The sequence below is a fragment of the Pinus tabuliformis genome, chromosome 5_2, assembly GCF_031772625.1.
Source record: "Pinus tabuliformis cultivar Carrire ecotype Pingquan chromosome 5_2, CPIR1, whole genome shotgun sequence".
Classification (NCBI taxonomy): Eukaryota; Viridiplantae; Streptophyta; class Pinopsida; order Pinales; family Pinaceae; genus Pinus; species Pinus tabuliformis.
In genome coordinates this window covers 1,077,417,287-1,077,440,692 of record NC_142306.1, presented here as the reverse complement: position 1 = coordinate 1,077,440,692, position 23,406 = coordinate 1,077,417,287, and the positions used below count along the sequence as shown (strand labels likewise).

Genomic DNA, 23,406 nt, shown 5'->3' with positions numbered 1-23,406 from the left:
CATTGTGGGAGAACTAATATGGATCTAGAATGTATATCAAAAGAAGAAAGGTGCATTGTAGAATGCATGTGGGGTCATAAGAGAGACATCATGTTACTATACTAGGGATATAAATATAAAAGGATATAAAAAAATGTTAATGAAAAAATGGATACCTGCAATATATAGTGAAAGCAAAGGTTTTTTTTAATTCGGAAGGTGTATTAGGTTCTTATTGGCAGGGAGTTAAATAAAGTGATTTTTAGAGGTATTTTCCAATATGTAGTCAAATTAAAGGTGTTGTTTAGTATGACACAAACACACGTGATATGTAAAAGGTTCATTGAGTGAAGCCCCCGTGAGTAAAAGTCTAGAACATACAATTCACCAAGTGTGCATTAAGTGGTTCATTGAGTGAAGCCCCCGTGAGTAAAAGTCTAGAACTTACAATTCACCAAGCCTGCATTAAGTAATTTTGTTCTTAATTATTTGAAATATTGTGGAATAGGGAGTTTGTACTCCTGCTCAAAATGTCATTCACATTCTTGCCCGTGAAGACAAAATCTACACCTTGCAAGAAAAAAACTAGTTTTTGATTTGTTGTTGCAATGAGGAGAATGGTTAATGCAGCGGTTGGGAGTAATTATCAACGTTGTTTCTATATTTATAGCATTCACTAATTTCTTTCTAATATTGAAATCAGGAAATTTGTAAATTTGTACTGGACTCAAATCTTTAAATTCCAAAATATTATCAAAATTTAAAATTAAATTAAGTGAAGGAATTCAATTTTTTTTTTGTAAATCAAGTTTCTATTCATTCTTCCAAAAAAGAGTACATGAAAAGTAAAACACAAGTAGTCTCACCCCAACCAGGTTTGTTGACTACCGCTGATAGCAAATGACAGTGCAATAAAAAAACATCAAGTGACAAAGTCCACAACTTGAAGGGCTAGAAGCACCAATGGACAAACAAGATACATAAAACACCTGTAATCATGTTCGCTGTCAAAAGTGATGGAAGTTGGGTTGTCTGGGGTTGTTCTTGGAGGTGGAGGAGCGCGGAAAGAGCATTGAACATGCTCTTTGAAAAGGGTCATCCAGGCCTCCAACTTTTCGACTTTTTCAAATAAAATGTTCTGGCCTTGCCAGACGACCACACCGCACGCTCTTGAGTATGGAACTGAAATCAGTGCATCTTATTCAAGGTTGCAATTAGATCCACGTGCGCTTCCTGCCACCCCTTGCCTCTTAGCACCCCCGACGTTTGCCCACTCGTATGCCACCTCCATGGCCCGCTGAGGTTTCCGAGCTTGAGTGACCACCTCTGGAGCCACCACGACTTGAACGATTGGGGATGGGAGCCATCTCCATCTAGAAGAGGCTGACACCTCCCTTTGGACTGCTCAAATTAGGCTTCACATGTGACGAAGAATGAGACATGCGAGGATCAGGGCGCATGCTGATCCACCCGAAACCACAGAATAATTGCATCAAGGGAAAATTCACCCCTCCTACCGGCAAGACCACCTCCAATGTCTCCAAGACGGATTCCAAGGTTCTCAGACTCACCACAACGATAGACAAATCTCCATGCCTACCCTGAGAAAGTCACACGCAAGACAAATGACCAACGAGAGAACAATGCACCCGCTGCACAGACGCCACCAAGTCCGAATGGCCCCAACGAAAGCACCAATGGGGGTGACTAAGACCTTATCCGTCAAATTCAATGAGCAATCCACCAGACCCCAATTGTGCCAATAGGAGAATCCCTAGGCGCCTAGTGAACTAGCATTGCTCCAGTGAAACCAATTTTCCCCGTCGACTCCTCCGTTCCATAGATTTAACTCATAGACTAAAGCAACAATTGTCAAAGGTAGACCCCCGTGAATGCACGAAGGAACTTCGGTGGCTCAGACGCCACCTCTCCCAAACTAGGTGTCCATAGAAACAAATGTTTACCCGCTCTAAACTCACATATCAAGTTCTTGGCATAACCAAAATCCACAACCCTCAATGCTAATTGCACACCATAGCCAGGGATTGTGTGGGTGATAATGGGCAACGCCACCATCCATTAACTCACCACAAATGCCAAAACCTGCAAAATACCATGCCAACGAATGTTTCACACAAGATTCTTTAAACTCCCCCTACTCAAGATGCTTGGGAGGACCGGGAAGTGTTAGTTTGACAACGAATTAGTAACTTTGGGTAAATGTAACTAGACAGTTTTATACTGAAATATTAGTTATGTAACGACAGTCGATGATATAAAACTAACAAATGCCCATGAAATGTAATGAGCGGAGAATCATTGTTGAATAACAAATTCCAATCCAATTCAGTTTCTTATTCAGTTTCTTGTCTTGGTTATTCTGTTGAGCTTTCTTGTTTTCTTCATTATTTCAGTTATTCCTACAACAAGTGGTATCAGAGCTCTGAGCATGGGCGTTGAAGGAAAGGCGGCTGAGCCTTGAAGAAAAGGCGTGGTGGATGTATCAGCGTGAGTCCAAAACCTGAGCATAAGGCTGTATATCAGCTTGAAGAACAGCGTGAAGACCAGACGGAGTTGACACGCACTGCGTGTTGGCCGGATACAGCGTGAAGACCAGACGGAGTTGACACGGACTGCGTGCTGGCCGGTGGTGCTGGGTGTGAGGCTGTATCTGCTGCGTGCTGGCCGGTGGTGCTGGGCGTGTGGCTGTATCTGCTGCGCGCTGGCCGGTGGTGCTGGGCGTGTGGTTGTATCTGCGTGAGGTTTTTTTTTCCTTTGCTGCGTGAAGAAGGAGCGTGAAAGTGAAATGTTGTGTGAAGATCTCCCTGCGTGAAAGGCGACCTCCCTCAGACCTGCGTGAGGCGTTTCATTGTTGCGTGTTATAAAAAAGGCACAGAGCTTGCGTCCAAGTGGAATTGTTGCGTGTGAAGGAGCCACTATCCTGTCGCTGTTTTATGAATACAGAGCCTGCGTGAGGCCAAAAGCCTAGCTTGTGGAAGATCCGAGTAATTTTTATTTGTTGAAGACAAATTTTTTTTGTTTACCCAAAATATTTTGGTTTGGGTTCATAAACCAGTTGAAAAGGAAGTTGTCCAAAACTGATAAAGAGCAGGGTTTCAGTAAGAAGAACAAGTTTTTATTTTTCAGTAAAATTTGTTGAAGGGTTTTTCTAAAAAAAATATTGCAGACCATTGAAAAAAACAAAGGCTCAAAATTGTAGAAAGAAATTTGTAAAATTTGTTTGTTTAAAAAGCAGGCTCAGTTTTTTTTTAAAAAGGGAAACAAATTTTTTTTTAAGAAAAGGATAGCTGAAAGACTGAAACCCTAGGAGAAGAACAAAATGGCCAAGATGTCGAATGCAAAATTCGAGGTGGAGAAATTCACCGGAAAGAGCAATTTTGCTCTTTGGAAACTGAAGGTTAGGGATTTGCTTGTGCAACAAGGGTTGCACAAGGCATTGGATGGGGCAACTAAGAAACCTGCTACCATGACTACTTCAGACTGGGAGGACTTGGATGCCCGAGCTCTCAGTACCATCCAGTTATGCCTAGCGGATGAAGTTCTCTTCAACATTGTTGAAGAGACTACGGCGTCAGGATTGTGGGAAAAACTTGAAAAACTCTATATGACAAAGTCATTAACCAACAAAATTTATCTAAAAAGACAGTTATACAGTCTTCGAATGAAAGAAGGTTCAAATGTTGCAGAACATTTGAATGTTTTTAATACACTAATATGTCAATTAACAGATATGGAAGTCAAAATACAGGAAGAAGATAAAGCCATAACCTTGTTGTGTTCTCTGCCTGAATCATGGGACCACTTCGTAACTTCAATCAGCTTCAACTTTGCTAATTCTTTGAAGTTTGAATCAGTGGTGGGAGCTCTCCTGTTTGAAGAAGTACGAAGGAAATCCAGCACTGAAACAGCTGCATCATAAGCCATGGTCGCTGGAGGACACTCAAAGGAAAGAGGAGAAAAACCAAGGGGGTCTTCCAGATCGAAATCGAAGGGAAAGAAGTGTAAGGCAAAATGTTGGAACCGCGGTAAAGTTGGACACTTGAAGAAGGACTGTTGGAAACAAAAGGAATCCGAAAACCCGAAGAACGAAGCGAATCAGGTCGATTCAGGTATGATAGATGAAGTTTTATCTGTTGAAGAATTATGTATGATAGATGAAACTTCACCTGAATGTAATGTCTCTCAGGGTTTTGATAGCTGGCTGTTAGACTCTGGTGCTTCGCATCACATGTGCCCACATAGAAATTGGTTTACCTCGTATGAAAATGTAAATGGTAGTTCTGTGTTTATGGGTAACAATGTGTCATGTCAGACTGTTGGGATGGGAGATATCAGGATTAAGATGTATGATAACACAGTTAGGACATTAACTAGTGTTAGACATGTACCTGATTTGAAGAAAAATTTAATCTCTTTGGGAGTGTTGGATTCAGATGGATATAAGTTTACAGGTCAGGATGGCGTCTTAAAAGTCTTTAAAGGAGCACTTGTGGTTATGAAGGCAGAAAAGGTCGGAAATCTTTACAGGTTAAAAGGAAGTACTCAGATCAGTGAAGCAGCGGTTGCGTCAGAAAAGGAAGAAGCAGGTACTCATCTATGGCATCAGCGATTGGGTCATATGAGCGAGAAAGGTCTTCAGATATTGATGAAACGTAAATCTCTTCCCATTCTGAAATCCTTGAATTTAGATTTCTGTAAACATTGTGTGTATGGAAAACAGTGTAAACAGAGATTTAAAGTTGGAAATCATAATATTAAAGATGTTTTAGACTACATTCATTCTGATCTGTGGGGGCCTTCCCCTGTTGTGTCATATGGAGGTGCATTGTATTTTTTAACGTTCATTGATGATTACTCCCGTAAAGTTTGGGTCTATATGCTAAAAAGGAAAGCTGATGTATTAAATGTCTTTAAACAATTTAAAGTAATGGTAGAGAAAAGAACACGCAAATCTATTAAATGTCTAAGAACTGACAATGGTGGTGAGTTCACTTCTGTTGAATTTGAACAATACTGTAAGGATGAGGGAATTGTTAGACACAAAACTACTGTTTATACTCCTCAGCAAAATGGTGTTGTTGAGCATATGAATCGGACTCTTATGGAAAGAGCCAGAAGCATGATCAACAATGCTAACTTGCAAAAGGAGTTGTGGGCAGAAGCAGTATCTACTGCTTGTTATTTAGTTAACAGATCACCTTCAGTAGCAATTGATTGTAAAATTCCTGAAGAAGTTTGGACAGGTCAGTCTTGTGACTATTCACATTTGAGGATATTTGGCTGTGATGCTTATTCTCTTATTCTGAAAAATCAGTGTTCAAAATTAGATCCAAAGTCGAAATGTTATGTCTTTGTTGGGTATGACTATGCAGTGAAAGGATATAGGTTGTGGGATCCTACATTGCGGAAGATAGTCATTAGTAGAGATGTAACATTTGATGAATCCTCTTTGTTAAAATCAATTGTTGAAAGAATCTAACAGGAACAGGTATCGCCGAATCAACGAGTTCAGTTGGAGGCTAGACCTTTTGGTGACAATCGAAAGGAAGGAAAGACTTCTGGAGAAAAAGGTGTTGAAGACACAAAGGAAGTCGTTGAAGCTTCTGAACCAGTGCAAGTTTCTGAACCGGTTCAGCAACCAGTCGCTCTGAGAAGGTCTACAAGGGAAAGGAAAACTCCCAAAAGGTATGAAGATTTTGCTTCATCTTTTGCTTTGATTACTGAAGATGGGGAACCTTCTTGTTATCAGGAAGTAGTAGGTGATACAGATAGCGAGAAATGGAAAATGGCTATGGAAGAAGAAATGGACTCCTTAGCCAAGAACAATCCCTGGGATCTTGTAGAGCTTCCTGAAGGGAGAAGTGTTGTTGGATGTAAATGGGTCTTCAAGCTGAAACATAAAGTTGATGGAAGTATCGAAAGGTATAAGGCGCGACTGGTAGCAAAAGGGTATTCTCAGGTTGAAGGTATAGAATTTCATGAGATTTTTCTCCAGTTGTAAAACTTGTTTCTATACGTACTGTGTTGGCACTAACTACGTTGCTTAATCTTGAGTTAGAACAGTTAGATGTTAAAACAACTTTTCTACATGGTGATTTGAACGAAGAGATATATATGGAACAACCAGAAGGTTTTGTACGAGGTCGCAGCAGAAGATTAGTTTGCAAGCTCAGGAAATCATTGTATGGTCTGAGGCAGTCTCCCAGACAATGGTACAAGAAGTTTGATTCCTTCATGGTGAGCCAGAACTTTATAAGAAGTGAGTATGATCATTGTGTGTACTTCAAAAGTTTCAATGGCATATTCATTATCTTAGTTTTGTATGTTGACGAGATGCTTATTGCAAGCAAAAGCATGGAAAAGATCAACAGGTTAAAGGCTCAACTCTCTAGGACGTTTGATATGAAGGATCTTGGAGCAGCAAAACATATCTTGGGCATGGAGATACACAGAGACAGGAAAAATGGTAAGCTTTGGTTATCACAGCAGAAGTATGTGGAGAAGGTACTTGAAAAGTTCTTTATGAATAATGTGAAACCTATTAATGTTTCTCTAGCTTCCCATTTTAAGCTTTCTTCTGTTTTGAGTCCTAGAGCTGATGAAGAAAAGCAGTATATGTCTCATGTACCATATGCAAACACTATAGGCAACTTAATGTATGCTATGGTATCTACAAGACCTGACATTTCACATGCAGTTGGAGTTGTCAGCAGATTCATGGCAAATCTAGGTAAAGAACATTGGCAAGCAGTGAAATGGGTGCTTCGATATCTAAGAGGCACAAGTGACCATTGCATCGTCTTTAATGGTAGTGAAGGATCAGTCTGCGGATATGTAGAAGTTGACTATGCAGGTGATTTGGACAAAAGAAGATCTACTACAGGTTATGTCTTTACTCTTGCAGGTGGAGCAATTAGTTGGATGTCAAAGCTTCAAGAAACAGTTGCGTTGTCCACTACCGAAGCTGAATATATAGCTGCTTCAGATGCCAGTAAAGAAGCAATCTGGTTAAAGGGTCTGCTTGATGAGATTGGAAGGATGCAAGAGAAAGTGAATGTACTTTGTGACAGTCAAAGCGCTATTCACTTGGCTACAAATCCTGCTTATCACAGCAGAACCAAGCACATTGATGTAAGGTATCATTTTCTGAGACGTGATCGATGGCGGAAAAGTAGCTCTTCAAAAGGTCCATATGCGAGAGAATTGTGCAGACATGTTCACAAAGCCAGTTACAATAGAGAAGCTGCGGTGGTGTTTAGCTTCTCTTGGCTTGCAAAAAAGATGATGAATGGGCATGGGCAAGAGATTAGGAAAATTGTTGTCAAGGTGGAGTTTGCTAGTTTGACAACGAATTAGTAACTTTGGTTAAATGTAACTAGACAGTTTTATACCGAAATATTAGTTATGTAACGGCAGTCGATGATATAAAACTAACAAATGCCCATGAAATGTAATGAGCGGAGAATCATTCTTGAATAACAAATTCCAATCCAATTCAGTTTCTTGTCTTGGTTACTTTGTTGAGCTTTCTTGTTTTCTTCATTATTTCAGTTATTCCTACAACAGGAAGCAGATCCTCGCACCTACAACCACGCGCCCTGCATCATATGCCACACATTCCTTTGGGGACTACGTTCACTGAGTTCAACACCCCATCACCCCATCAAAGAAGTTAAGGAATTCATTTTCATTATTCAATTCCATCGAATTAGCAAATCTTCCTGGCAAATTAAAAACTCTTGATCCCTGAATAAACGGTTCCATTAAATATACATAAATCTTTGTTCAGCGGAATAGGGATGAGATGTTTCAACGTAAATAGAATACAGAAGTTGCTCTGTAATGTCAAAATTTGAATACTTTGATTATCAAAATCCCCGATTATTCGTCCTCCAATTCCGTCATGTAGATTATCCGAAAAGGACTTCTACCGAATCCTATCAAATTGCCGGACGAGAGGCGATTTAGATCAGCGAAAAGACTACTTCCCTTTAATATCTGCAAATATTTGCTCCCAACAAATAGTCAGATTCCACGTTGGATGGAGGGGAAGAGGCGACACGGGCGGGCGTCACCGACGTTGGCATCGTCTGGTCGTGTTCGAGTCAGTGGAGGATAGAGCATCCGATGTCATCACTCTCGCTGGACGTGTGCCCGTATTCGCTGTATCTTACGATATGATCCGTAAAGATACGTTTGCCACGTCAGGTTTGCAGTGGACAATGATGGTGACGCTTGTTGCATGCGCCAGCAGAACATTACTTCCAGTTCCAAACGCCGCCTCCATTCCATCCCCTGGACGGGAGCCGCACAGATTTTGGTAGCTATTTTATTCAACTGCATGCTCCGCTGGAAGCATGGAGTTTTAATTGGCCCCGGCATGTTCTCTCCATAATTATGGAAATAGCTAGGAGTCGGTTAAAAGATAAAGTTTCTTTATTGAGAGTTGTTATTGTAACGCTATACGAAAATGCCATTGGCAACGTAGGAAAATTAAGAGACTTGGGGTAAAAAATAATTTTGTTTTTATTTGATTTGTTTTTTTCGCCATTTACATTAATAAATAAATGGTTGGAAAAAACAAGTTGTACTAGTCTTGATTTCTAGGGAGTATAATCATCTATTTTTTTATTATATTAATGGTATTGTTTTTATGACATAAAATCTCTATCCTCTAATAATCACTTAAAAATATTTAAATTTTTTTATTTTGATATGGGTATGGTTGTAAATATAGGAAAAAACAATTTTTACTTGAATTATTTTTTTAATTTAGTTTGTATATATATTTAATGCGAATTAAACTATTTAATATGGATATGATTGTGGATAGCGAAAAAAATATTTTTACCTAAATTATTTTTCTAGCTTATATATATATATATTTAAAATAATTTTAACCATTATATAAAAATAATCAGATGAAAGATATTGGTTTCATTCATATCTTGAATAATGTTTTTATTATTTTTCTGTTAAATATTTTAATTTAAATTATTCTAATTTTTTTATTAGGCTTTTATTTCTTTTCAAAAACGAAAAAACACATAATCAAATCAGTGTATTATGATCTTTTTAATACAATATTAAAACTGCATATTTAGACACAAACCAACAGTAGCCAAGTGTATCCTAACAGATAGGGTTGGTCAGCCTACATATAATCCAGGTCCACATAATAACAACTATTGTTTTAAAAAGAGAAATGGAGGGAGTAATAAATTGAGCTATAAAACCATCCAAAAAAAGACCAAAAATATCAGAAATATATGAACCCAATGAGCATCATGATGTGGACACAACAAAAGAAACAAACATAGTGAGAAAAAATAGTGTCAACTAAGGAAAAGGCATAAAAACAACATCTAAGCATCTATCCACCTCCACAGTGATATGAAACTCCTCTGTGTGAGGATGTGAAATGGTAGAAGATCCCAAGACATGATTGATGATGGCTTGGGAGTCTCCATAAATATTGATATTGTGGATGTCAAGAAGGTCCCAGATCCAGCCCCAAAGCACCATAGCATCCGCCTTCATATGAGTCCACACCCTCCCTCCTAATGGATCCTATTTTGCACATTGAAGTCCATACAAAACCAAATCCCGCATCCGCATCTTCTGCGTCTTCCACCCTGTTCAGCACACTAGAGGTGGACAAGGTGGACAAGACAGTGGCTGCTGCATTGGATCCATCCAAGAGTGTATGCTATTTATGATCCTGTCAACACTATGGATTTTGTTATCAAATATAATGTTGTTCCTAGCTTTCCAGAGCTCCCAGAATGTGAGTGAGATGGCTCACCAATGTCTATTCTGGGTAGTCCACCAAAATAGACTTGTTTCCATAGGGCAGTGATTAATGTATGTGAATGTCAGACAAGAACTGCCAAATCTGAACTGAACTGGAATAGGACATATTAAGAGAATGTGAACATTGTCATTACTTCATTTTTCTTGTGAGTGCCTTATTCTAAATCATTGTAAAATAAATTTTACTTGTGAAAATGAGAAAATTAATAAATGCCAAATAATCTACCTTTATAAATAATACTCAACGTGCATGCTTATATATATTTACAGGTTATAAAAATTTAGAGTGACATCCCACATAATTGGGATTTCAACCTAAACAACTAACTAGTCTACTCTACTGCATACTAAAACAAAGTCATCTTGCAAATTCCAAGAAGCATCACACGCCAGCTTTCTTGGGATGAGAAAGAATTGTACTCAACTCATGGCACAGCATAACTGACTCACAATCTCACATTGCATCTAAAACTAAACAGACACATTTTTATTGCTATCTATGATGGAAGGCCCAGCGAAGAAGCTGAAAGCCTTCTTTTCTTCAAGGAACTTGGAGCATTTGGTGAGACATGGTAGCAACTGGTGCACATGATGTGGATCTCTGCTGCTGCTGCTGAAGTGCTGCATTACTTGAAGAAACATTGGATTGGCAGTTGAGAGGGCAAGCAGATCCTGCAGAACCCAAATACACAACTGGTAAATTCTCGCAATTGCAGATCTCAATCATGAAGCCATCTGGGTCATGGAAGAAGAGTTGATCAACATAAACTCCTCCTTCCTCCACGGTGCGTTTTATAAATTGGATGTTCATCTCTACAAGCTTGCTCTCTACTACCTGCATGCTCTCACACTGAAAATAAACAAATATCAGATAGGTAGTATTTCTTTGGCCCAAGTCCTTGAATAACATAGTTTCTTACACTATTTTAAATTCTGTTTTAGGACATTATTTGAAGCCTGCTATCAACCCCAAAAAATATTACGAGGCACTTTTTTCAGCATCATAGAGATTTCTAGATGAAAAGTGGTTTGATATGTGAAAACAACACTAGACGCCACAGGATTTGATCTTTTGTGAAGTGAAAATATCGTTTTGTTTTTCTTTGGGGAATGAAACTATCGTTCTGTAAACATACCTGAAAGGACATGTGATTATCCATGGGGTTAATATTCTATAAACATACCTGAAAGGACATGTGGTTATCCATGGGGTTGATCTCGTGTTTCTTGGGCATTGCCTCTGGATTAGGACTCTGCAGCAGGTGTATCCCCATTCCATAGCTGAAGAGCCTACAGGAAAAACAATAGTGAGATCAACACAATTCCCAAAAACAATTATTGGCACACTCCATTTCCCCACGTAGATCCTGGCATCTTACCATGGCCATGTGTATTTGTTTATCTACTTACCATGCTCCATCGAAGTTAAATGATCCGGGCCTCTTAATAGGAAAGAAACCGAGAACATTTTCATAAAAGTCCATAGACTCCTCAACAGATCGGCATACCAGGGATATATGGTTCACAGACACAAGGGGCAGTGGCCCCGCAGCTTCCTTGGCCGAGGTGCTCTTTGCAGCATTTCCCGCCATCTTTGCTTTCTAATTTCCAAGGAGTTTTGCCAGTGAAGGAGCTCTGGAACTCAGGAGTGCCGCGTATTGAACTAAGGAGGATTGATTCCCTGAGTGGGCTTTGGTCTAGCAGAGAATTTAGGACAAAGCAAAGAGAAGAAGCAGACAATGTTTGAAGTGTAGCGTCCACAAACACGCTTTTATGGGCATCCACTAAGAACCCAATTGTCGTTTTTTGGGGTAGGGGTGAGGGTGTTGGCGGTCGCAATGGCGGTGGGGAACTTTTGGGTCAGTGTCACACAGCAGCAACGCACTCACCACGGACGATTTGATAGCACAACACTTTACTTACCGGCCACTGGCCGCCATTATGGGTGGGGCTTAAGAGATTTACAGATCTTACGAGATATTCGTGAAATAAATAAACCCTGTTATATCCTCTGTTTCCATCTTTATAGCATTTAGGACTTTCTTTTATCTTTATAGCATTTAGAAATTTCTTAGGAGTTGTCTATAATGTGATTTTTTGGAGATTTCGGTGACGAAATCCGGCGGAAGAAATTGAGGTTAAATCTTCATTTGTTGCAGTTAAAATGGTTTTTTAATTGCATATTTAGATTCAGCACCCTGGAAAACCTCTGTGACGCTTTCATTGTGCAGAAACTAGCTATCAATAAATTCCAATAAATTCCTGCCGGATTTCGACCGGAAAAATCCACCGAAAAACTTTCAAAAAATCGCGTTATAGACAACTGCATTTCTTAATTGTGATTGAAAAAATATATTGATGATACATTGTAATATTTTTATATTTTTATGTTATATTTTGTCAGTATAACATATTCGCTGTTTCTTACGATATGATCTGCAAAGATACGTTTGCCACGTCAGGTTTGCAGTGGGCAAAGATGGTAACGGAGTTGTGTTTAGTGTGATGGGTAGATTTTCCAGTGCCATTTTTTTTTTGTTTTTTCAATTTTAGAAAAAATTTTGACACAATGCTGCCACTAATAAAATTAAAAAAATTATTGAAAGTGAGTTGTTCTGACGTTTGCAGTGGGTTGGGTTGAGTGTGAAGGGTATATTTTCCAGTGCCATTTTTTTTGTTTTATCAATCTTGAAAAGTTTTTGACACTGTGTTGGAACTAATAAAATTAAGAAAATTAAAAAATTTATTAAAAGTGAGTTGTTATCGTAAAGTTTTATGAAAATGCCATTGCTGGTTACTTATAAGACAAGAAATTTTTTTTCTTGAAAATTTATTTTTTATTTTAGTTATCTATATTAAAATTTAACATTAACTAAAATTTTTTAAGAGAAAATCTAAGACAAAAATTGTTTGAGATAAAAATATTACTTTATATTTAAGATAAAAATTTGAGACAAAAATATTTTAAAACAAAATTTCATATTTAAGACAAAAATATTCTAAAAATATCACTTTAAATTTAAGACAAAACTTCATATTTAAGAAAAAAATATTATTTTATATTTAAGACAAAAATAGTTTGAGACAAATTTATTTTAAGACAAAAGTTTATACTTGAGACAAAAACGGTTTAAAACAAAAATATTCTAAGACAAAAATTTATATTTAAGACAAAAACAGCTTAATACAAAAATATTTTAACACCAAATTTTATATTCAAGACAAAAACATTTGAGACAAAAACATGCCAATACAAAAACATTTTAAGACCAAACTTTATATTTAAGACAAAAGTATTTTAATAAAAAACTTTTTAGACAAAAATATTTTAAGAAAAAACTTTTAAGACAAAAATATTCTATGACAAATATTTATATTTAAGACAAAACCACTTTAATACAAAAATATTTTAAGACCAAATTTTATATTTAAGACAATGGCCACTTAGGACAATGATAGTATTATCTAACACCCGCAAAATTAACAATTAAGAAAAAACCATATCAATTTAAGACAATATTATCTAACACCTGCAAAATTGACTCTGGCCATGGGCCTTAAGTCTGGCAACTTGCAGGCTACTACTCTTGTGCCTATACTGAGGCTGCGATTTCACTTACCATTCACGTTATTTTATATAAATACAACGATTTGTTGGGCTCTTAGTTTTGTGGGTGTAGCCAGCTTTGAAAAACGCGATAGATTTTCCTAGCAAGATTTCCCAGACATCAATTCCTCTTTTATCCTTTCGATCTATGTTGATATGACGCAGGAAAAACCTACTATACCCACAATATGCATATTAAAATGCATAATCTCATTCGTCCCAGGCATTTCCTTGACTTCACTGGTCAAACCTTCATAAGCTAAGGTTTAAGGCCTCTTCATTTAATCTCATGCAGAGACATTTCATTAGACTTTCTATAGTCTACTCCTTAATTAATCTTTCTATCTGGACTTTATAACTCAACCCTTCATCCTTTATCGCAATCTTTCTCCACTGTTAGAACATGCCTTCAGAACTCCCAACTTGCGATATGTGATTGCCCTTCCCCACCGTTGATGAGATAAACAGCAGTCGTAATATCGCATCACATCATCCTGTGACTTCAGTGCCTCTTGTATGCGATCTGCGAACACAACTGAAATTCAAATAAATTAAAGCCATGCCTATAACCTCCTCAGGTTTGCCTTTTCCAATTTATTTTCGCTTCAATCTCCACCATTAATCGTACTCTCGATCCGACGGCTGCACCTCTTCCCGATCAACGAACTAGCTTGATGCTTTATAGTCGTTGATCAAGATCTGCTTGATCCGACGGTCCACAATGATATCAGGTGGATCACTTACCCGACGTTTAACACTTTTACGGAGCCGATGAGAATTATAAGTTCTCAATCTATAAAATTTCGGGTCCGCCCTTACAGTTAAAGCTCGATCTCTTTACGGCCTGATATCCGTTGGATGACGAGGTCTTTAAATCCTACGATCTGCGGCCCTTCAACTAGCACGCGGGTTATCAACTCACTTAATCCCGCAGTTGACTGTGATGTAAGCATTGACTTTTACAATCGACGACCAAGATTAATTGCAGGACTTCAACAACGATTCGGCCTCTGTACACTTTCTACCCTCGCTGCCCTTTACTTTGGTTTTATGTCGTTTCTTCAATGTCTTTCTGTGGATTCAGCTTTCTTCAGGGTTCTGATCCCTCGTTGTTCTACCACAACTCTCTCCTTAACTGAACTCCACTCACACCTTTATGCTCTTCCACCTTCACTGTAACACTAAAGGCTTCCTCCGATGTATACAAAGCTGTAACACAAGCTCTATGGTTCTCTCCTCGAACCTCTTGCTGACTAACAATTCTACCCAACACTTCTTTTGCTAGAATGATTATCTCTAAGACAACTCTACCCACAATCGCAACTGTGGAGCTGCCTCAACAACTTCTACCCAACTGCAGTTGGAAATTGTTCTGTTACTCTTCTTTGTATTTCGTCTCTCTTTTGGATCTGCACTTGCAACCTATGTTACGCAAAATAACTCAAGATCATAAACCATATACATCTCAACTATTCAATACACACACATGAACTCCAAATTGAGTTGTCTAACAAACATGTATTTACACAAGAGTCTCTCTCTTTGGCTTGATTTTCTGATCAATGGCCTTTCTTCTCCTGCCCATAGGCTTACAATCTGACTCTTTGACTCACGCACTACTCTCTAACTCCTTCTCTACCTACTGGCTCTCTATGCCTTTTAGGCTTACATTTATACAAAAGGTTCTGTTGAACTAATTATGGTTCAGATCCTTAATCTGCTGAACTAACTCCTCAATATCCTCTAAGTCCACTTTTAACTCCTACTTATCCCTAAGAGTCCTCTCTAGCTCCTCGAATCATGAGACCAATAAGTGTTACAATTGATTTCTAACTCTCTCATCATCATTAATCACTCATGTTCTCCTACATTCGAGAGCATTTACAAATATCCTTATCTTATCTAAGTAGTTCCTACTTTAACCACTTGAAACATTAATAACTACATACATAGGAATCCAACTTCCTTGACAACACAAGACCACTAAGTTCAAATAAACTATGATGAAATTGTTGAGCTAAATGCTCCTGCATCAAACTGCCAAGGTTAAAATAATCATGATCTCCTGATCATGTGCTTTTGTCCTTTTTCTTACTCGATCCCATACTTTGTTCTGTAATTTGCCTTTGGTTGTTGATGTTGTTTGTTGTTGTTCTCTAGGTTTCCACACTTTATGTTGTATTTCTCCACTAGCTATGCTTTCACAGAGTGTAACTGTCTTTCTCTTTCTGTTTCTCCTTGGTCTTCTTACTGTTGTTTTCTTCTGAGGTGCCTTCATCATCAATCTTAATATTCTTTTAATCTCTATGTCCAATTTATCCTTTGACTGATAATTACTTTACCAATTGTTGTTGTACTCTGTCCATTCATCTTCAAACTGTTGTTTATTGTCTTCTCTTTGAAGCTGTTGGATTCTTACTACCACACTTTCATCCTTACCCTCTTGTTGTTGTCCAAACAACCTCTGTTCAATACCTGTAAATTTACTTTCAAAAATTAAATTGTCCTCCAATTTCCTTTGTACTTGATTCTCCTCAAATACATTACTATGTTGTTCATCAGTTCCAACATATTTTCCTTCTTCTTCCTTGACAACCCTAAGTAATTGTCCTTCACTTTCTTGAATAATTATACCAATCAATTTAACTTCTTCAAGCATAGTATCTTCATGCTTTTCTTTTTCCCCATCAGCATGTCTATCCTAGCAACTTCCAGTCTTCTTCAGTTCTAAAACTGACTCCTCAATTTGAAACATGTCTGTCTCATTTTCAACAAATCCTATAATCATAAAACAATTATCAGAATTAAAAATATAAGGCCTCATTACCTTTTCCTTCTCTGGCAACACATCAGTATGCTACTCTAATTTCTCCTCCTCTATCAGCACATCAATATGTTGATTTGAATTCTCAAAAGAATTCACGAGACTGTCAGCTAGTCTCTCCTCCATGCCATCTTCTTCAATGACATCTCTCTGTTATGGTTCACAATAATGAACTTCTCCTTCTGTAATGTCAATTTGTTGAACTTTCATTACCATCTCCTTTTCCTTATGATTGTCTTTCTTGACAATTTCTTTGTCTTCCTTTTTCAACAATCTATCCTGAGTATATATCCTCTATTTTTCCAACTCCCTTCTTTGAAAGTCTAATTTTCCATATAACTCAATGATTTCAATTGGAGTAGAATTTGGAAATTTCACACAATTTTCCATACCTTCCTTTTTTATTGACATTTCATCAGATTTCCTTTCTCCCTTTGCTAAATCTTTTGCATAGACTTATTTTTTCTTAACATCTTTCAGTAGAGTCCTTCTTCTTCAATACATTTTGCCTTGTTGTCCCTCTGTAACCCTTCTTCCAAAGCTATCCTTGTCTCATCATCTGCGTTAATATTCTCTTGTATTTGTTCTTCATCATTAACATTAATCAAATTCATTAGATTACCTCTCTGAGACAATATTCCTTCATTCTTCATCAAAATAAGATCCTTATCTTCCATCTCTATGACAACTTCCATAGACTCATCCATAGACTCTTCCTGTTGTATCCAGTCAAATTCTCCCTCTTCTGAGAAATTTTCTTTGTCACCTTTTACCTGTAGATATTCATCTATTTTGGAGACATCTTCAAAAGGTTCCTTTTCTCCTGCAATACCTGCAATCATACACAAACTATCAGTTTTAAAAACATAAGACCTTGTGGTCTCACTTGATGCTTCAGTCATCATATCTCCTTACTCTTTTGAATCCTTCATATGATTCATAAGATCTTCCACAGATCTCCAGTCTTCATCTTCTCCCAGAACTTCACCCTATTATGTTTCTCAAATGGACACCTCCATTTCCAACTCAGCCTTTCCGAGTTCTTCCGCTAGGCTCTTCACTTACCTCTGTTGTAGTCTTCTCTATAACTTAGTCCACTTCATTGCCTTTTTCCTCAAAACCCAACCTTGTCTTTGGTTTTCCTCAAGTATCATCCTCAATACATTGAGTTGTTCTTTCATCTCAGCAATCTCTTTGTCATGTTCCTCTTGACTCATCCTCTTGCCATTTACCTTGGCATCCTCCTTCTTCACTTTTCTTCTATTGTGGTCTTCCTTAGAACCTCTATTATCTCTGTTATGACTATCAGTAACCATATTCTCCTCTATCTTCATGAGTTCCTCACTCACTTACTATGAGTTGTATTAAAGCCTCTGCAACAACAAGTCCTCCTGTCGCCACTTACCTCACCAAGCTTTCCTATGTACTTGGTCTTTTGGCAAGCACTTGGTTCTCTATTCTCTGGAACCTCTTTTGATCATTTTTTCTGCTCCTTCTAGGCTTCAACTCATCTAGACCTTTTAAGAACACCACTGTCTTTTCATACTTCAATCACAAATGAAATACTAGGTTCTGACCACCTCTTCTTTCACTTAGAAACTCTTACCAGCTTCCTTCATCCCTTAGCAATTCTACCCACATCCTTTGTAAAAGTATGAGAGTTATAAGTTCTAAATCTATAAAAGTTCAAGTCTGCCCTTAAAATTAAAGCTCGATCTCTTTACGGCCCGATATCCATTGGATGACAAGGTCTTTAAATCCTACGATCTGTGGCCCTTCAACTAGCACGCGGGTTATCAACTCACTTAATCTCGCAATTGACTGTGATGTAAGCATTGACTTTTACAACCGATGGCCAAGATTAATTGTGAGATTTCAATAGCGATCGGCTTCCATACACCCTCTACCCCTGCTGCCCTTTACTTTGGTTTTATGTCGTTTCTTCAATGTCTTTCTGTGGACTCAGCTTTATTCAAGGTTTTGGTCCCTTGTTCTACCACAACTCTCTTCTTAACTGAACTCCACTCGCGCCTTTATGCTCTTCCACCCTCACTATAACACTAAAGGCTTCCTTCAACGTATACAAAGTCGTATCACAAGCTCTATGGTTCTCTCCTCGAACCTCTTATTGACTAACAATTCTACCCAACACTTCTTTTGCTGGAATTGTTATCTCTAAGACAACTCTACCCACAATCGCAACTGTGGAGCTGCCTCAACAACTTCTACCCATCCGCAGTTGGAAGTTGTTTTGTTATTCTTCTTTGTATTTTTCCTCTCTTCTGGATCTGCACCTGACACCTATGTTACGCAGAATAACTCAAGATCATAAACCATATACATCTCAATTATTCAATACACACACATGAACTCCAAATTGAGTTGTTTGTATTAAAAAACCTGTATTTACACAAGAGTCTCTTTCTATGGCCCGATTTTCTGATCAGTGGCCTTTCTTCTCCTGCCCATAGGCTTACAATCTGACTCTTTGACTCACTCACTACTCTCCAACTCCTTCTCTACCTACTGGCTCTCTATGCCTTTTAGGCTTTCATTTATACAAAAGGTTCTGTTGAACTAATTCTGATTCAGATCCTTAATCTACTAAACTAACTCCTCAATATCCTCTAAGTCCACTTTTAACTCCTACTTATCCCTAAGAGTCCTCTCTAGCTCCTCGAATCATGAGCCCAATAAGAGATACAATTGATTTCTAACTCTCTCATCATCATTAATCACTCATGTTCTCCTACATTCGAGAGCATTTACAAATATCCTCATCTTATCTAATTAGTTCTTACTTTAACCACTTGAAGGCTTTCTTCCTCCATATTTGCTTACCCTATTTATTTTCATGCTGTTGAGAGGGTCTTTCATGCCTCATGAGTGCTGCCATTCTTTTTCAACACTTGGAAAATGTATGGTTAGGTAAACCACAAAAGTACATGTTTTTTGATGCCTTGATCTTCATTCATTATTAACAACATGATCATAATCAAAATGAACATTTGAAGATAAAAAATGGTTATACCTTCCTTTGTTGTTTCTGATGTCAGTATGGCGATGAGAGCTTACCTTAGCTCTCTCCCTACAATGGAAACTGCCATGGGATGATGGGGATTTTTTCCCATCATTCTCTTTCCTTGACGATGTCTCAGATGAATCTGACACCTTTAAGCACTCTCCTTTAGTGTATATCGAGCCTGAAAATCGATGTTCATGCACATCCTCCAAAGGTTGAGTGATGCCTTGGTTATTAGCACCAAGTTCTTCTTTCTCCTCATGCCTCATCCTTGTAAGGAGCCTCATGTTTGTCCCTATAATTGGGATCTCCAAATCTCCAACAGACATCATACTATGAGAAGATGAAATCAAAAGGAAATCAACATCTTTTACCTTCTCTTTCGATTTGGAAAGAACTGATGAGGGCTACTCATCATCTGTCGTTGGTGGTTCGCTAACTGTCTCAGCGCATTCCCCAACTTCTTTCCTAACATACCCAAGTCTTGCCTAACGGGGTAATTCCTATACTTTGATGGGGTTGACAATGCCTTGGCTATTAACGCCCAAGCCTTTTCCTTCATACCCCATTCTCTTTAACAATTTGGAGCCAATTCCTATGGTGTGATTTTCAAACACAACGAAATCATCATTAGGAAACATACATGAAGATGGAGAACTACTTTTTACCTCACATGGGTTACGCTGCAGCTTTTCCAAGGCCTCGTCCTTTGCTTGCAGCTGTTGTAGCAAACTTTGTTTTTCCTCTTTCTCTTCATGTAGGTGCATCTTCAATTCATCGTTCTCTGTTTGAAGATTATGTTTGTTTTGCTTCAGTTCTTCCATGGCCTCTTCTGTGGCTTGCAACTGAAGTTGCAATCGCTCCTTTTCCTTTGTCTCTTTCTGTAGAGTTTCATACATAATTTCCACTCTCTTGGAAATGTCGAGCATGGTCTCATACATCACTCTTCTATCCTATGTCATTGTTCACATTGCAATTCACATCAGCACAAAGACCGCTCTAATACCACTTGATCCAGGTCCGGGTGTGAAGAAGGACCCTTCCAAGACCTTTTACTTTTGTGATGTGTTAAAATTGCTTTTTAAAAGAACATTAACTAATACATCTGCATGCGGAAAAGAAGAGGAACATATCAATAATCAACACATGAAAACATAAGCATTGATAGCAAAGTTCGTCCAAGAGGGACTATGTCTCTAGGCCTCGGTGTCAAGATGGTGTAGGCCGCTACATTAAGTGTTGTCAATAAAGGTGATGTACACAAGAGATGATGTCGCGATCGTACAAGGAAAAATTCCCTCACGCAGGAGTGGATCTAAGATATATTCCACAACTAGAATTCTCAATCAAAAGACTCATATCAGTATGATGCAAAAACATACATCATGAGCATCCCGCCAACATGGCACAAAAGGGATCTCAATGCAAAATCATGTATGATGACAAAAAGAGTATCCCAGCAACATCCAACAAGGGATCTCAAAGCATAACATGATGAGTTATGACAACAAGTACATCACATAAAAGATTCCGCATCAAATCAAGTAAGGAATCATGACAACATGTAAGAAACAAGATCCTGCATCAACATCAATCAAGGCGCTGTGCAACATAATGCAGAAAGAAGAAGTACATGAACACATCATATACCTCACAACGAAGGGCCATTTGAAGAAGTGGATGTCACACTGCTGACGATGCTCGGACCATCGATCTCAAGGCATCAATCGTATAAAGATGGTTGCTCGCACATGAATGTGGACATCTGCACTAGCACTTAGAAAAGTGACTAAAAAGAAATGAGAGAATAATAAATCTAAAGACACAATCAAATTTGTGGTGTCGAGTAGTGCTGAATCGACTGTCCAAAATCTGAATTCTGAAAAGTTGAGAATTCTGGGCTCAAGGAATCTCTTAGATTCCCCTGGGATTCCTCAAAGATTATGCTCCATGGATGGACGGCAAATCTGCAACTCAAATGGCGAATCTGATCTCGCCATTTCCATCCCTGTGGAAAACCATGAAAAACAGGTATAAACTTGACTATATTCTGAAATGTCAAAATTTTACCTCCTTGGGAAAATTTCATGGCTCATGGTTTTGCTCCCTGTTTTCACTGAAATCATGCTTCCACGTGCATTCTGGAAATGACAAAAAAATGCAGAACCCTGATGAAGAAACGAACAACACCATTGTGTTTTTGGCAATGAGAGGTGTAAAATCCATATAAAATTTGTCAATTTTTTGACAAAGTGAAAATTTTGCCCCCTGCAAAATTCATGGTTCCCGCATTAAAATATTAATTAACTGCCTCAAAAAGTGTGCCCATATTCTTCCTCCTCAAACTCTGTGTAGAGGTAAAAACTCTGTGTTTATAAAAAAGAACTTCGGTGGATTTACTAAGGTGATTGGTTAGGAGTATTGGTAAAAATTGTTGGTTAATAGGGAGGAGGTCGAGCGATCAAACCCCACCCCTCCTGAAATAATATATCACAGTTTCTTTTAAAACCCGAAATGATACACTAATGGGGGTCGGGTCCGCATTGGGCGGCCCACTACTTAAACCTCACAGTTACTACATTATCGGCGCATTAAAATCGGCGATCGACCTTAGAAATCAGCGCATTAAAATCAGCGACCAGCCTTGGAAATCGACACTTAACATGGGCGCTGGCGACGTTATCGGCGCGATTTACATGGTTTCGCCGATATCTATATCGGCGGCATTCCTAATTGGCTATCGACATTCCTAATCGGCGATCGACATGGCGGTTGGCGTAATAATCAGTGCGATATATGGTGGCTTCACCGATATTTATATCGACGATATAATTGGCGATCAGCGTGGTGTCAGCACACTGCAATCGGTGGCATATATATCAGGTTGGGGTGATAGGGTGTGGGCCAGGTCCACTGCTGGTGGCCCTCCCACCCCGATATATATATATATATATATATATATATATATATATATATATATATATATATATATATATATATATATATATATATGAAGGTTGTGGAGAAGGGTTTGGCGGGGGTTATGGCCGTCGATCCCGAAACCATATCTGACTTGTTTTTTGGTTGTGATTGCGATTTGGGCCGACGGGAGGTTGTGGCCCGTCGGCCTTATAATAGTTATTGTTTTTATATAGTTATATTAAAAACTGTATTTTAAAACAAATTTTGTTATATGGTTATTTACTAACCATTGTCCATAAAAATGATTTTTGTTTCTTATGAAGGTTTAGGAGACCAATGAAAAAAACGCTAAGTGTCAATGCTTGATGGACTGCCATGTGGGTCCCACCTGCTTATTGGGATGCCGTGTGGCACATTGTGGGCCCCACTTTTCCCCTGTCATATCAAACTTTGAAGAGCTCTATCTTTCTCATACAAGCTCGGTTTGACGAGCCGTTTACACCTCAGCGATCACGATGACGAGATACTTAACATGAACCTATTTCGAGCATAATCCAAACACTTTGATTTTTGAGCCATATTTGTCCTGTGTGTCTCTCTAGAGACACCTGGATCAGGGGCATGCCTAGCAACCATGGTTGATGTTTGAGTAGATGATGAGCTTGTTGTGGTGGTAGTTATTATGGATGAAAGAGGTGGTAGAAAAATAGTTTGTTGAGTGGTGGTAGTATAACATCAGTGGTAGACTAGTATTGAGTGTACATGGGTTGCATGCAGTTAGATGAAACATTGGGAATTTCACAATCCATTTTGGAGAAATTCCTAAATAATAGGGGCCTAATTTCTTAGGAATTGTGCAAGGAAATATGGGCTCAACACTACAACAAAACCAGCGATTTGCGCCAGATTTAGCGCCAGATTTTAGTGCATTTTTTTTGTAATTGTGATGAGCAACCTGGCGCTAAATCTGGCTGTATTGTACAATTTTTAAAGCCTCCTTTTTTGCACCTGATTTTGCATCCTTTTTCACGCTAGATTTTGCATCATTTTTTACACCAAACTATGCATCATTTTTTGCGTCAACTTTTGAACCAAGATTTGCATCTTATTTTATGACAGGTTTTGCTTCTAGTTTTGTGTCATTTTTTGCATCTATTTTTCATTCTCTTTTGCTTCCTATTTTGTGTCATTCTTTGCTTCCATTTTTGCACCATCATT

The 23,406-nt window shown here is 38.3% G+C and overlaps 1 protein-coding gene across 1 annotated transcript; it reads right to left on the bottom strand.

The window, feature by feature from the left end:
- Positions 1 to 10,020: 10,020 nt before the first annotated feature.
- Positions 10,021 to 11,574, bottom strand: LOC149162969 (glyoxylase I 4-like). The gene is made up of 3 exons (XM_089435858.1): positions 11,224 to 11,574; positions 10,998 to 11,103; positions 10,021 to 10,663 (listed from the first exon to the last, which is right to left on the bottom strand). Exons 1-3 carry the CDS (start codon positions 11,403 to 11,405, stop codon positions 10,355 to 10,357), a joined length of 597 nt encoding a protein of 198 aa, XP_089291984.1. The 5' UTR covers positions 11,406 to 11,574; the 3' UTR covers positions 10,021 to 10,354.
- Between the last annotated feature and the right edge of the window lie 11,832 nt (positions 11,575 to 23,406).

What these genes read in the sequence shown, in the direction of transcription:
- LOC149162969 (XM_089435858.1), bottom strand. Translation starts at nt 11,405, where the DNA reads ATGGCGGGAAATGCTGCAAAGAGCACCTCGGCCAAGGAAGCTGCGGGG. An exon ending in TTTAACTTCGATGGAGCATG is followed by an intron (nt 11,104 to 11,223) that starts GTAAGTAGATAA and finishes TTTTTCCTGTAG; the next exon opens with GCTCTTCAGCTATGGAATGG. An exon ending in ATAACCACATGTCCTTTCAG is followed by an intron (nt 10,664 to 10,997) that starts GTATGTTTATAG and finishes GTTTATTTTCAG; the next exon opens with TGTGAGAGCATGCAGGTAGT.